The following is a 15,559-nucleotide window of genomic DNA, read 5'->3' on the forward strand; positions in this document are numbered from 1 at the left end:
CCTCCCACCCCCACCCCTTCAAAACCCTCAGATTGTTTTTCAGAGTTCACAGTCTCTCATGGTTCATATCCCCCTCCAATTTCCCTCTCCCTTCTCCTCTCCATCTCCCCATGTCCTCTGTGTTATTTGTTATGCTCAAACTTTTTAAAATCCTGTCTGACATTGTGCCTTTTGATTGGAGTGTTTATTAGTCCATTTACATTTAATGTAATTATTAATATGGATGAATTTTACTCTTTTATTTTTCTGTTTTTCATGTCCTTTTGTCCTTATCCTTTACTCTCTTTTTTGTCTTAAATATTTTGTAGTGTACTATTTTAATTTCTCTATTGATTTTTTTTAATGGTATAATTTGAGTTATTTTTTCTTAAAGGTTGCTCTATGGATTATAATCTATATCTTACTGTATCAGTCTACTTTAGGTCAATGCTGATGTAGTTTTGGCAGAATATATAGTAGTGGTTTTGCTTCAACTTAGCTCCATTTCCTTTTTCCTTTTTTGTGCTATTTTTGTCATATATCTGTACATTTTATAAACCCAGCAATACAGAATTATAATAATTTCTTCTAAAAATTTTCTTTTAGTGAAATTAAGAGAAAAACGAGAAAGAAATATTTATTTAGTCTTTTATATTTTACATATATTTACTATTTCTTATGCTCTTCATTTCTTTCTGTGAATTCAAGTTAGTTTCTCTTGTCCGTTCTTTTCTGGCTTCTTTAGGATTTTTTTCAAGGCAGATCTGGTAGCAAGGAATCCTTGGTCTTTGTGTTTCAGGAAATGTATTTATTTCATTTTCATTTCTAAAGGATAGTCATCAGCTAAAGATTGGTCCAAGGTTTGTGCTCAGACTTGAGCCAGTAAGGTTTCTATCTGTTAGTGGATTTGTGTGTGAGCTATGGAATACCTTAAAGATTCGTGCAGTTTTTGAAACAGCTTGAGCTTTTAATTTTCTGCCAGGGCTTTTACTACGTGTGTGCCTGCTACCTCCTAGTCATCCAGGGATGTGTGGAGTGCTCAGGCCCTTTTGGGTGTCCTGTTGTGCGAGTACACAGCCTCAGTCAGCCTATGGGTGGGCAAAGAGCTATTGGGCCCTTCTGTGGGTCTCTTATTTCTGTACTTCCCTCTTAAATTTCTGGTTAGTCCTCTAATCTACCCTTTGACCCAACCCAGACTATATTCAGGCCAGGAGAGTTGGAGTAGTTTCCTGTTTGTTTATTTGTCTGTTTGTCCTTCCTTCCTTCCTTTCTTCTTTTCTTCTTTCCTTCCTTCCTTAATCTGGAGTTTTCTACTTTTCCTAAGAACGCCACTCCCATTGGCTTCTAATGGTGGGGAAGCTGCTGATTTTTAGGACAAGCCAATATAACCAGTGGGAGGGAAGGGGGAGTGGAGGGTGGGTGGACTTGGAGGTTTGATGGGAGGTAGCCCCAGGCAAGAACACCACAGAGTCATTGTTCAGCAGTTTTCATGAATAAACACTTTTCAATTTGTTCTCCTTTGGTCTATTTCCAGAGCCCTGAAATGGTTGTTTGGGACAGTTTTGTTTAGTTTATATTTGTTTTTTGGATAGAAAATTTGCTAAGCTCTTCCTTGTGCTATAGTTGGAAGTTTAGTCTTGGGGTATTTTATTTTATGGGATGATTGTTTTGGCATTTATATGATCATTTTGTATTTTATTTTTTGCATAAGGAATTTCATTGGTAGATTTTGTAAGTTTTCTCTGTTCTCGGACTAAAATCTTTTTTGATTGTAATTTGTTAAGTCCTTTAATACATATATTAATTTTGAATAATTTGACATTTTTCCATTGAGGTTTTTATTAAAACTTAATACTGGATTTGTCTTAATGTACAGTGAAAACTAATTCAGTCCAGAAATTTTACCTGAGGAATACCTGTGGCCCTAAAGTAGACTGAGTTGAGCTAAAGATGATACAATTCCTTTTACAGGCATTATCCTGCCCTGAAAACTCTGGAACATCTAGAGCATACCTATCTGCCTCAAGTAAGCCACTATCGATTCTGCAAGGTGATGGTGGACAACATCCCCAAGCTTCGAGAAGAAATTAAGGATGTTTCTATGTCTGATCTCAAAGACTTTCTGGAGAGTATCCGCAAACATTCAGACAAAATTGGAGAGACTGCCATGAAGCAAGTAGGTCTTGGGTTTATGATAGGTTGGCCAGTGACTTTGCTAGTATTCTGTTAAACATGGGTTTCTCTCTGCTAAGTATCTTAATTGTTTCATGTCATTTTAGGGAAGTCCTTCCTCTTTATGGGAACACATGGTTAAAAGATGAGTTTTATTGTTTTAACAGCAATGAATTATTTACTCGTATATTGTTTTGTTCTGAGAAGTTCAGTAAATATGGATCAATTGTGATGGTTTTATAGGGACTTTAAAGAGGTTTTTCTATTTTTTAAATATTTTCCTTCACTTTGTATATGATTTGAAGCCCAAGATTTTTAAAAGGTCTCTTTCTAGGTAATGAGCTAACTTATGCTGTAGGTACCTTTGGTTGATTACTTATCATGTAAGGAAGATGTCATGTTATTTTTAAATATTTCTGTAACTGTTATTTCTAGTATCAATGAAGAAAGTCCTTTTGGGAAATAATGTGAATTATGATCATAGAAAAGGATTTATTTACAGCTTATAAGTGAACAAATGTGTTAGAAATTTTTAGGTTTTTTTTTTTTTCCTTTTAATATCTTCATCTCTAAGTAATGAAAGCTACCAAGGAATGTCTTGATTTCTTTCTCGTCATTTTGAATAAAAGAGCACTAATGATTTGCAGTGCTGCTTGCTCTTAAAATTTAAATCACATTGATTTTATTAAAATATCTGGGTATATCTTAAGATGTAGCCTACAACAACAAATAGAAGACTTGGTTGTTTATGGAAAGTGTTGTTTGGTTTTGCCAACAACGGTGTTCTTCAAGAAGTCATTTGTAGTTCTTATCATTCTGGCAAGAAGGAGGGAGCACATCACATTTTTGATCTCAGCCAGTCTTGGTAATCTTTCAGATGTCAGATTCTGCAGAAGAGATTTGCGTCTTAGAAATTCCTTTCCTAAAGCATTACAGATACTCTTTCCCCCTCTCTTTTTTTAAAGTTTTGTCAGTTTTATACTGTATAATGGGGAACGTTTAAAACTATTTGATGATAAACCTGATGGAAATAATCATATCATGTCATTTTTTAGTGGTGAAGAAAGAAGATTAATAATTGAAAGTGTATCTCCGTATTACTGGGGGTATATATATATATTTTTTGGGTGGGGTATATATTTTGAGTACAGGAATGAAGGTAGTCTCTATTGTGTTTGACAAGTTTTTTTCTAAACTTTCAAAAATAGGAGAGTATAGTACAGAGTCTCTGTGGAAGTGTTTTTTTTTTTTTAAAGATTTTTTTTTTTTTTTTTTTTTTGACAGAGAGAGATCACAAGTGGGCAGAGAGGCAGGCAGAGAGAGAGAGAGAGAGAGGGGAGGAAGCAGGCTCCCTGCAGAGCAGAGAGCCCTATGTGGGACTCGATCCCAGGACCCTGAGATCATGACCTGAGCTGAAGGCAGAGGCTTAACCACTGAGCCACCCAGGTGCCCCTGGAAGTTTTTTTTTAAAGTTACTTTTTTTTAGGCCTCTGCTTGAGAAATTAACTTCATTTCATTTTTGGTGAAAGAGATGATTCCATGAAAATACTGTTATTTCACTTACTGTGGATTATCTGGTTTTACCTCTTAATTATCTAAAGAAGTTCAGGCCCAGTTCAGGGAAGTGACTTGCTCAAGTTCACACAGCTTGTAAAGGTCAGGTGCTATAGTAGAATTCAGGGTAGTTTGAGGTGAATTTGCCTACCATGGCACTCAATCTGTGTAAACTATTAGCTATTTGGTATATTTGTGTTATATAAAGAACTGAAGAAAACCGTCATGGATTCAGAACTTTTAATTAACTGAAAACCCTGTAAAATTTAAACAGGTATAGCTTTTATTGCATGTATTGTTATCCTATGCTATGTTAGTTGAGATTGTTGAATAAAAATATCTTAACACACTTTAAGATCTGTAGTACCTAAAAAGTAAGGAATGTGGGAGCAAGAGAAATTACCATATACTTTGTACATAGTAGTTGTTCAGTAAATATTTATTTGAATTTGTGGATGTTGGAAAAGAGGGAAAGGATATGATTTATTTTTCACTTATGTCAAACCCAAAATGGTGTTTCTGACTTGTGATGGTTTTCTTTGCATTGGTCATTTAGGGAATCTTTCCATTGTGTGGCTCTGCCATTTTTAATGTGGCTTTGAAGGTTGCTGCAGAAGGAAAAAGGCCAGGGAATATTACCTGTGGGAGAGCTTTTAAGGGCTACTCATGGATGCAACATATTATCCCTTATACTCACATTTCATTGGCCAGAACCTAATTACTTGGCTTTTACTGACCTGCAAGGGAGGCTGAGAAAATAAAATCTCACTCCGTCACAAAGAGGAGAAGGACTCAGGTTTGGTGAATAGTAGCTAGTCTCTGGTACAGGCTATTCTTTGGTCATCAAATATCTCTTCACCTTTCCTCTTGTCCATAGAACACACATGCTTCTTCTCAAGAAAGGCAACCCAGTATCCCATCTAGTTATGACTTCCATTTGAGAGTCTAGTATCTTCCTGGGATGCTCAGTGTTAGGTCGGCGGGCTCCAGGTGCAGGAGGAAAAATAGAAATGACCTCAGGGTCCCACCTCCTGCCAGCCGACCCCCCACCTTTCCTTCACCCTTGACTCTCCGGCCAAAAGGATGTATGCCCAGGTCACCGTCTCCACAGGTAACCCGATACCTATGCAGGAAACAGATAAAAGACCCCCGCCAACTCCCTCCCAGTGCGACTTCCCCCACTCCCCTTCCCCGAGTCGTGGAACCTCGCCAGAGGGTGCCCACCTCCTCCTGGGCGGCAACTTTCCTGGCTCCCCTTCTCCTGAGCCCTGAAACTTTGCGGGAGAGTGCCTTTAATAAATCTTGCCTTGCACCCACTTTGCCTGGTGTCGTGTTTATCTCGCCTATAAAACCTTACACTCAGAACTCACCATCAGATTCAGACGAGCCTCTAGATCCAGACGGGCTGCCAACCAGGAAAGAGACCAGGGAAGAGGATGACAAGTTATCCACACCTGTGTTCCCTCCCATCTCCAATGAGGAAACTAGAATGGAATAACCACACCAAAAACTTGCATTTAGAAAAGGCGATAGTGGGAGATGCACAGTATTTCCTGCTTCATAAGCAAATCATGTAATCCTTTTGGGCCATCATTGGGGAATCCTTCTGCCTTGGTAGTAGTGGGTCTTTCTTGCTTAGACATTAATTCTCTGAGAGGAACTCCTTTGCCCATAGTTCTCCCAGGCTCTTGGTAGCACCCTGTTTTTTCTTTCTCTGTTTTTTTCTTTTTCAGAAAGAAGTGGGTACTGGGGAATATGTCTTCCTTAGGTGGTCTCTCTCCCTCTCTCTCTACTCTCTCTGTCTCTTATTTTCTTTCTCTCGTAATGTTTCTAGATATCTATACTTACATCTATATCTATACACATAGACTCCCTCCATATATATATATGCATATATATGGATATGTGAATATATATGCATATATATATATGGATATGTGAATATATATAGATACATATCCATATATCGATATCTATCTATCTTAGACTGCCTGCTTTCTGCTTCTGCGAATTTAGGGACCCAAGGGTGGTTTTAAGTCTCTGAACAGCCAAAGGTTTATTTAGTCCAGATTTGTGATTTGGGGCATTATACTTACCTCAAAACTTAGGAGGCCTCTGTTTCTTTCCCATAGGTTCTATTTGGACACCAGATCCAGTGCTCTTTTCTAGCTATAATTTTGAGGAATAGTTTTTTTTTTTCCCCTTTCTCCCCACTTTGCGAAGGTAGGCCTTGCTTCATGCCTTTCTTACTTTAATGGCCCTGCTTTGAAGCGGTGTGAAATAATGGGTAAGAGGACCACACGTAAATCTGATCTTTGCTTCAGGATTGAGTCACTTTGTTCATCTAGAAATAGTCTTTGGAATTTATTGCTCAAACCTTTACCATTCTTCTACCATTGGGATTCTATATGCATTCAGCTTTCTAACCCTCTGAGGCCCATGTGTCTGGACTTCTCTTGTCTCCTATATTTCATTTAGCAAACCAGCAACTTCTTTTTTGTGGCTGTCTCTTTCCTGTAATAGCTTGCTAGAGACAGAAAGGAAATGCCAGTATATACTCTTAACTCTGACTATCCGTTCAGTCACAGAGCTACACGCCCCATAGGCATGTGGTGGGCCTTTTCATTTATTACAGATTCCAGCTTTACTAGTCGTTTTGCCACAGTATTACAGGGCTCTCCAGGCTTTCAATGTGTTACATGTATATTCTTGCTGCCAATTGCCTCACCTCTCAACCAATGCCATTTATTTTAGGTTTTTGTTTTGTTTTGTTTTGTTAAGGCAAAACCATTCTTCCAATACCAGTTTCTGTTTTCCTTAAATAATGCTGCTTATTTTAAGAGCTAAGCTCTAAAATCTCACCATAGAAGTTTCATTGTTTGCTCATTGGAGGTCCACAGTGATCTTCCTGGCAGGGTCGCTTTTCTTCAAGTGACCATCAAGGAATCCAGGACTCTTCTGACCTGTGGCTCTGTCACTTCAACACGTGGCTTTCAACATTCCAGTAGTAGGAAAAAGAGTAAAGAAGACCCTGGGGATTTTTATGGACCAGGCTTGTAAGTGATACATACCACTGCTGTCAACATTACACTGGCCGTACCTTATACACTGTAAGTGAGGCTTGGATAGATAGTCTATCAGTCTGACCAGGAGGAACAAGAAATAGGTTTGGTGACTAGCTGGCTAGCCTCTGCTACAACCTGCTATTACACAGCCTCAGAGACCACATATCTTCCATGTCTCTTGCCTTTTTTCCCCCAACAATTTCATTTCTTTGACATTCTGCATCCCGCATATATTTGCCTTCTGATTTACTAATTCAGTTTTTAGCATTGTCATGCTGCTATTCAGAACTTTATCATTATTATTTTTAGTTTAGCAACCACAAGTTTAGCTTTAGAAATTTGTTCTAGTCCTCTTTAAAAAAATATTTTAAGCTGTTTTCTTGAGAACCATGTGAGAAAATAGGTTTGGAAGTCTTAATACTGATAATTGGTCTGGGCTCTTCTAGAAATTAGGTAGGTGATTGTGCTTTTTCATGGCGGACATTTCCCTTTGTCATCTCCCCAGTGTATCCTGGGTTGCTACATTGTAACAATGTATCCTGGGTTACTACATCTCTGGGGGGACTTTGTCCTTGGTACTATGAAATGATGGAAAAAGCAGTAGATTGGTTTCTTTTGAGGTTAAAGCAGTCAAAACAAACTACCAAAAAGAGCTCCACCCTGATTAAACTTTAATGTGCAAATTAGGCTCAATACTTTTATCTGTTATTATAATCTCAAACTGCTTGCTGTCCCATTTTATTAGAAGATATGTTGCAAAAAATGGGGATGATCTGAAGGATATGTAGTTTATCAATTCCTCTGTATTCAAAGTGGTATATGATCTCTGGATAAAGCTTTATCAGTAGGAAGCTTTTAGTTTTGATCACCTGTGGTAGGCAGAATTCTAAGATGACGCCAGGGTTCCTGTCCCCTGGTGCATGCATCCTGTAAAATCTCCCTCCTTGAGTGTGTGGGCCTGGTATATAATCAGGTAGAGTCTTTTAAAAGAGTGAATGGAGATCAGGTATAGAAGTTAGATTTAAAGCTGCAGCAGATGCTCTGCAACAGAAGAAATAAAGTGCTGAGTTTTGGAGAAGGACCCATAGCATGGAACGGTAGGCCACTAGAGGTGCTGAGAGCTATCGCTAACGGACAGCCAGCAAGGAATTGGGAACCAGAATCCTACAACCGCAGGGAACTGAGTTCTGCCTATAATATGAATGAATTTGGAAGAGGACCCTGAGTTCCAGATAAGACCACAACTTTGACTGACACCATGATTTCAGCCTGGTGAGACCCTGAGCAGAAGACCTGGCAAAAAATGCTGAATTCCTGAACCATGGAAACTGAGATAGTAACTGTGTGGCTTTAACCCACTAAGTTTATAGGAATTTGTTACAGCAATAGAAAATTAATATGCTCTTTTATTTTGGCCTTTTTTGTTGTTGTTGTTTTAAGATTTATTTATTTGAGAGAAAGAGAGGGCATCAGGAACAGGGGCAGTGGGAGAGGGAGAGAGAATCCCAAGCAGACTCCACAATGGGTGCAGAGCCCAATGTGGGGCTTGATCCTCCAATCCAGAGACCATGACCCAAGCCGAAACCAAGAGTGGGAGCTCAATTGACTCCACCACCCAGGCACCCTCTACCATTTAAAAAGATTTATTTATTTATTTGAGAGAGAGAATGCAAGTGAGCATATTTTGGTGTTGAATAGAATTACTTTTTACTAAACTGTACATTTTTATTTTTTATTTTACTAAACTGTACAATGGTATAGTCTAGTTTAAAGTGATATCTAGCAAGAAGTCTCTGAGTTTTTCATCTATTTTTCAGTATACCTATGAGGCTGCAAAAAAAGTAAGAAAATAGGTAAGTATGAAAACTAGGAGAGAAATTTAACCATTTAATAGAATTTGAGGAGGAATTATAAAATTGTTCATTCTGCTGTTTATTACCTGTTGAATTTTAAGTTAAGCAGTCTTGTTTTTATTTTCAAAAAATCTTTCATATTCTCATATATATATGCATATATCCAATACCATGTTAAAATATAAATATAAAATATAAATATATATTAACATGGTATTAACAAATACCATGTTTTAATATATTTAACAATACTATGTTAAAAAATATATATGAAGGGGCGCCTGGATGGCTCAGTGGGTTAAAGCCTCTGCCTTCGGCTCGGGTCATGATCCTGGGGTCCTGGGATCGAGCCCCACATTGGGCTCTCTGTTCCGCGGGGAGCCTGCTTCCTCCTCTCTCTCTCTCTGCCTGCCTCTCTGCCTACTTGTGATCTCTGTCAAATAAATAAAATCTTTAAAAATATATGTATATATGCATAAATCCAATACACACACACACACACACACACACACACACACATATATATACATATATATGTATGTTTTAACATGGTATTGGATTGACAGCATTTAGTGAACCCAACTGTGGGTTCTGCCATAGGAAATAGAACCATCTGCAACCATAGGCAGAAAATCTCCCTACCTTTTTAGGTTGGTCTTCTTCCTGTATGCTTCCAAAATACTGTGCATATCTTATTTTAGAATTGTCATTTTAGCTTGAAGTGATTTTATAAAAAATGTCTAAAGAAATTCTTCATTAATTGTCTGCTATTTTCTAGTTTTCCTGTTGACGTTGATTTCTGTAATTCACTTGTTATGGAATTGATTTGTGTAGGAGGGAAGTTCTGTATTTCTTATTTTGATTAGTTTGCCTTAGGCCTTGTGAGGCAAATAACGTTTGTAATATAAACATTCTTGGCTAGGTTGATTTCTACGTGAGGCTGTTTAACAAAGGAAAGGATTTATTTGCTTTTAAAATTTTAACTTGGCTTTGCTAAATTATGCGGGTTATATAACTGTTGGTTAGAAAAGGAACCTGTTGCCCATGAAGGAGATGGAAGGCTCCTAGGCAGTCTTCCTTTAGTAACTGGTTTTAAAGAAACTGACCTTGGGTGAGATTAGTTGTCTCCAAGGTTCTTTCAACCCTAGAATTTCTTTGGTTAAGTCTTGACTAGCAAAATGTGCTCTTTTATTTATTGTGTTGAACGTCTTTTGACTTAGACCTGGCACAGTACTACCAACTGAGTTAACACAGGCCATGTGATGACTGCCAAGTAAAAGCAGTCTTGCTGTTGAAACTTCTTTGGTACTGTGTGCTATGCGATACTCCAGTGGAATATGGTTTTGGGGTCAGAGAAGCTGGTGTTCAGTTGGTCTTGTGTTCTTGGATTTACTTGATAATCTCTTTTCTTCTTGATTTCTGTATTTATATATTTGTACTACTCTTTACTCCTTGGTCTCTGATTATGGGGATGCCATGGGGGTGGGGTGGGGGGAGTGTGAAGCTGTTTTATAAAGATTCTTGAAATAAGCAGCACTCAGAGTAGCTTGCAATCAGAATATGGTAGATGGTCAGGTAGTAGGGGTTCAGTTTACTATTAAGTCATATGATAGTTAACAGAACAGATTTTGGAGTCTGGCTCAGACTCCTAGATTTGGCATTTGTTAGTTACATGACAATGAGCAAGTTACCAAGCATCCCATTCAGTCTTCACAACTCTATAGTAGGAATTTTAATTTTCTTTTCAAAGATGTGAAAACATGTAGGGAAATCAAGTACTTAGTTTGGTCCCAGGCATATAATAAATGATTTTAAACAGTTTTTTCTCCTTGCCTTAAAAAATTATTTGTTATATGTACTTCTAAAATAATTTTGAACCTGATTTCAATTAAAAATCATGTATATATTAGAAGACTGTTAAGTATAAAACATCAGTATTTTTTTACCAGTATTGAGTTGGGATGAGAGAAGAAAGATAATTTATTTCTTAAATCTCATTTGAAAGGAGTATTGCAGTTCGGTTTTGAGCTTTCTCTTTTCAGGGTAAAAAGAAAACTAGTGTATGTATATGTGTGCATAGATAATAAACATAATATTTATTTGCTTTGACTAAGCCAGGCATACCAGCTTATTAGGAGATATTTTCCCTTTAATTAAACAAGAGAAAATTATCATATGGATTCTCAATACAGTTTATGGTTTTGTGGTGTGCTCATCCTAAAATAGAACATTGCTTAGAAAATCTAGAGGAAGAGCAGTTATTACAATACTTACTCCATCTCTTACAAATATATATACATATACATGCGTGTGTGTGTGTGTGTGTGTGTGTGTGTGTGTATTTTATTTTAAGATTAAATTCTTTTGGGAATATTCCTTTTACTGAGTCTTGGCTTTGAGCAATAATACAATATAGTATTGTAAGAATAAACCATCAAGTAGAACAGAATACAAGTATAGAAATTGACCAAACATGTATATATATATGAATTTAATAAGTGACAAAGGTGGTGTCATACAAGAAGCATGAATACACACAAATTAGCATCACACCATATAGGTGTAAAGTAAGTTTTCCTTCAGTCAATCTTATAGGTAGAAAGGTCAGTGGAGTGCATGGGAACATCATTCTACTACCTTTCTCTGGAGGGATGTGATGGGTTCAGCTTTGCTGTACAAACAGCAGGATGTGTCTCAGGAGAGGGACCCTGCTCTCAGATCATTTATAGGGAAGCTGGGAAGAAGCTGAAGACGGTCAGTATATATTAGGTGGATCCTTCCTGGTCCAAGAAATGTCTTAGTAAGAGTAATTGTCATGTCATTGCCACTGATATCAGCTAAGCAGACCTAGTCTTTTTCAGATGAGCCAACTCAATTTTCCTGAACCAGCGTATTGCTGAGCTATGAGAATGGTGAGGGTACAGAGCCACTAGGGCCCTCCAAGGCAACATCTCATAGCAGTGGGGAACTCCATTAACATGATTGCTGCTTTCCGTATCTGTCTTCCCAGCTAGCCTGTGGTTTGTGTAAGGACAGAAGTATGGTTTTATTTTTATAGCTCCAGTGCCTTACTAACATAGTACTTGGGGACAGTAGATAGTTAATAAATAGTTAATAAATCAATTAATGATTGTCGTATTATTTAATAAAATTCAATGTACCTACACCTTAACATTTTTCAGGAAGAGACATCTTTTTAAAAAATATTCAAAAGTATATGCTCTTAGTTTCCAGTTACATTCTTAAGTATATGAAAATGTCTAAAATCGCTTCTTGAATAGATTTTGACCCTTTCTGAAAGTACTGTGGAGGTACTAAGAGGTTATCAAATAGGCTTGTTAAAAACGTTGAATTCAACATATACATTTATATTTTCTGCCTCTCTAGACTTGTAAAAACAATAGCTAGGGGCATCTTGGTGGCTCAGTTGGTTAAGTGTTTGCCTTTGGCTCAGGTCGTGATCTCAGGGTCCTAGGATTAAGAGTCCTGCATTGGGCTCCCTGGTCAGTGGGGAGTCTGCTTCTCCCTTTGCTCCTCCTCCCCGCTCACGTTCTCTCTCTCTCTCTCTCACTCCCTCACTCTCTCTCTCTCAAATAAATAAATGGAAACCTTAAAAATAAATTCAGTTAGACAACCTGATTCCTTCCCCAGCTTTTCCCATCAGTTACCTGCCCTATCCCAGCTCTAGCAGAAGACCACAGGACAGTAGACGTAAGTTGATGGTAAGGTTACCAAACCAAAAGCAGTGGAAGTTTGTGTACTGAGTGTTGAGATTCATCTTGCATTTCACAGCCCTCCTCTCTGATTTGGTTCCCAGGACTCTAATAGCCAGGTTTATATCCTTCAGGTATGAGATTGGAAGGTACTGTGAATAATAGGATTAGTCCAAGAGAACGGTTTTAGAGGTATGTCCACTCGGTAGTCCCCAGTCAAATGGACAGGTCAGATCACTCTGAAGTCTGCAGTTGACTAGACTGTTGTACATGCACAGAACTTTCAGTCAGCTTTTTACTTTCCCAGTTTGAGATATGGGCAGATCACCAAGGATCAGCAGATATTTGAGAAAATCCTCTAACATTACAGTTAGAGGTCAGAACAAACACATATGAAGAAGCAACTTGGAAAGGATAGAGACTGTACAAGAAGAGGAAAACTAAAAGGCATAACAAAACAATCAATAGTGTTAGAAAGATAAGAGAAGAAAAATTGTACATATAAGAGGATCAGAAAGCTACACAAAAGGAGAAATTCAGAGAGCAAAAAGAATGTTTAAGAATTAAAAATATAGGGGCACCTGGGTGGCTCAGTGGGTTAAAGCCTCTGCCTTCGGCTCAGGTCTTGATCTCAGGGTCCTGGGATCGAGCCCCGCATCAGGCTCTCTGCTCAGCAGAGAGCCTGCTTCAACCTCTCTCTCTGCCTGCCTCAGCCTACTTGTGATCTCTGTCTGTCAAATAAATAAATAAAATCTTTAAAAAAATTTAAAAATATATGGGACGCCTGGGTAGCTCAGTTGGTTAAACATAGGCCTTCGGCTTGGGTCATGATCCCGGGGTCCTGGGATAGAGTCTGGCATCTGGCTCCTTGCTCAATGGGGAGCCTGCTTCTCCCTCTGCCTGCTCTGCCTGCTCCTCCCCCTGCTTGTGCTCTCTCTCTCTGACAAATAAATAAATAAAATCTTAAAAAAAAAAATTAAAAATATGATAGCAGAAACCTTAAAGGAGGGTTTGGAAAATAAAGTGGAGAGGATCCCTCAGAGAGAAAGAGAGATAGTAAAGAGAAAAAGAGATAGAACATAGGAAATAGAAAAGATAGAAAAATATTAGAGGGTCAGTTCAGGAGATCTAGTGTTTGAATACTAGGTGTTCTGGAAAAAGAAAGAGAAAATGAAGGAAAGGAGTTCATAGAAATAACGTGGGAAAATTTCCCAAAATTTTAAGACATGAAATTCCAGATTAAAAGATGCCTAATATAAGGGATGGAAATAGTCTTACATCCAGGTATGTTGTGAGATTTCAGAAGCCAGAGGACAAATAGAAAATCCTCTAGAGATGGATAAAAATGCCTCTAGAGATATAAAACAGGATTCAGTGTCAAAATGATTTGGGAATACAGCAATACTGGAAGGTAGACTGAAATGGAGCAGCATCTTTAAAGTTCTAAGGGAAAATGATTACTCATCCACATTTCTCTATCTAGCTACACAATACCAAGCAAATATAAGGGTGGGATAAATATGTTTTCAGTAATGAAAGTCTTCAAAAATTTGCTTCCCACCCCCCCCCCAAGATAGGAGGTATTAAGGACAGAGATAACCTAAGAGAGAAGAAGAGCAAATAGAATTTCTAAGATGATGATTAAAAGGAATATAGTTGGTTGACAGTGGGGTAGCAGGCAGAAAGTACAACCAGCACAGTCTGGAGCATTTTAGAAAGTTTAAGAGAGGTATCCTGAGAAGGTGAAGTAGTAGAATACTGGATTTTTTTGAACGTATTGAGAGGAAATTCAGATAGTTGGAGAGAGTTTGGAAACAGAGTAATGCTAAATACATAAAAACTTAGGTAAACTTAAAAATAAGAAAACTTAACCCCAGAAAACAAGTTATATAAAACAGGGAAAGTGATGATAGTATCTTATAGGGATTGGCTGTGACTTGCATTTATATAGTTATAATAATGGCTGAAAGCTAACTTATCTAATGGATCCATTGATTTTTCTCTGTTTTGGAGGAATAGGTGAATGGACACTGTGTGCAGATGTGTGATGCTGGTGTGGTATGCATGTGAAAGAGACCAAACTAAATCCTCATCCCTCCTGTGGGACATCCGTAGATCATGCTTAAATCTAACACAACGGAGGGTGCCTGGGTGGCTCAGTGGGTTAAGCCTCTGCCTTCCGCTCAGGTCATGGTCTCAGGGTCCTGGGATTGAGTCCCGCATCAGGCTATCTGCTCATTGGGGAGCCTGCTTCCTCCCCCTCTGCCTACCTCTCTGCCCTACTTGTGATCTCTCTCTCTCTATTAAATAAATAAAATCTTTTTAAAAAAAAATCTAACACACGCAGGAAAAGGCAGAAGCAATGCAAGGGTCCGTTGACAGATGAATGGATAAACAAAATGTGACACATACATACAGTGGAATATTGTCCAGCCTTTAAAAGGAAAGAAACTGACACCTGCTACAACATAGATAAACCTTGAAGACATGATGCTAAGTGAACTAAGCCAGGCACAAGAGGACAAATAGTGTATGATTCCACATGTATGAGGTTCCTGAACTAGTCAGATTTATAAAGACAGAAAGTGGAATGATGGTTTCCAGGGCCTGGGCTAGAGGGTTGATGAATGAATGTTTATTGGGTACAGAGTCTCAGCTGGGGAAGATGGAGAAGTTCTGAAGATGGATGGTAGTGATGGTTATACAGTGTGAATGTCCCTAATATCGTAGGACTGTACACTTAAAACTGGTAAACATGGAAAATTCCATGTTATATATATTTACCATAATTTTAAAAACCTGGAAAATTAGGCAATAGCACAAATACAGATGCTAGATAGAGATAGAGGGTAAACTTTAAAAAGAGTGGTTGCCTCTGGGAAGCAGGGTGTAGGGGGAAGAAGGAGAGGAGGAGATGGTGTCTTTTCATAATAAACCCTATAGAATGATTTGACTGTGTACAACTTAATCATGCATGACTTTGAATATATAACTTAGATAAAATATATTGAATGAAATAGAAAAGAAATACAAGTCATCAGATTTGGAGTACATGTAGTAGTAGATATTGGTGGACTGAAATATGAGGTAGGAAAAATTCCAACTCTCAGGGTCCAAAGGAAGAGTGCCCCTTATTTAAGGGACCACTTGTACTTAGCTTTATTATTATTGTTTTTTTTCTGCTCTATGTGGGGTAGTGGAGGAGTCTGTTTTTCAGATTCAT

The 15,559-nt window shown here is 38.0% G+C and overlaps 1 protein-coding gene across 2 annotated transcripts in view; it reads left to right on the forward strand.

The window, feature by feature from the left end:
- Positions 1–15,559, forward strand: part of EXOC6B (exocyst complex component 6B) — a 715,681-nt gene that overhangs the window by 124,048 nt on the left and 576,074 nt on the right. For both annotated transcript variants that reach the window (XM_047743996.1, XM_047743997.1), the window contains exon 6: positions 1,951–2,155. In XM_047743996.1, the coding sequence (XP_047599952.1) occupies positions 1,951–2,155 (205 nt within the window). The remainder of the gene's footprint in view (positions 1–1,950; positions 2,156–15,559) is intronic.

This window comes from Lutra lutra, chromosome 9, assembly GCF_902655055.1.
Source record: "Lutra lutra chromosome 9, mLutLut1.2, whole genome shotgun sequence".
NCBI classification, from domain to species: domain Eukaryota; kingdom Metazoa; phylum Chordata; class Mammalia; order Carnivora; family Mustelidae; genus Lutra; species Lutra lutra.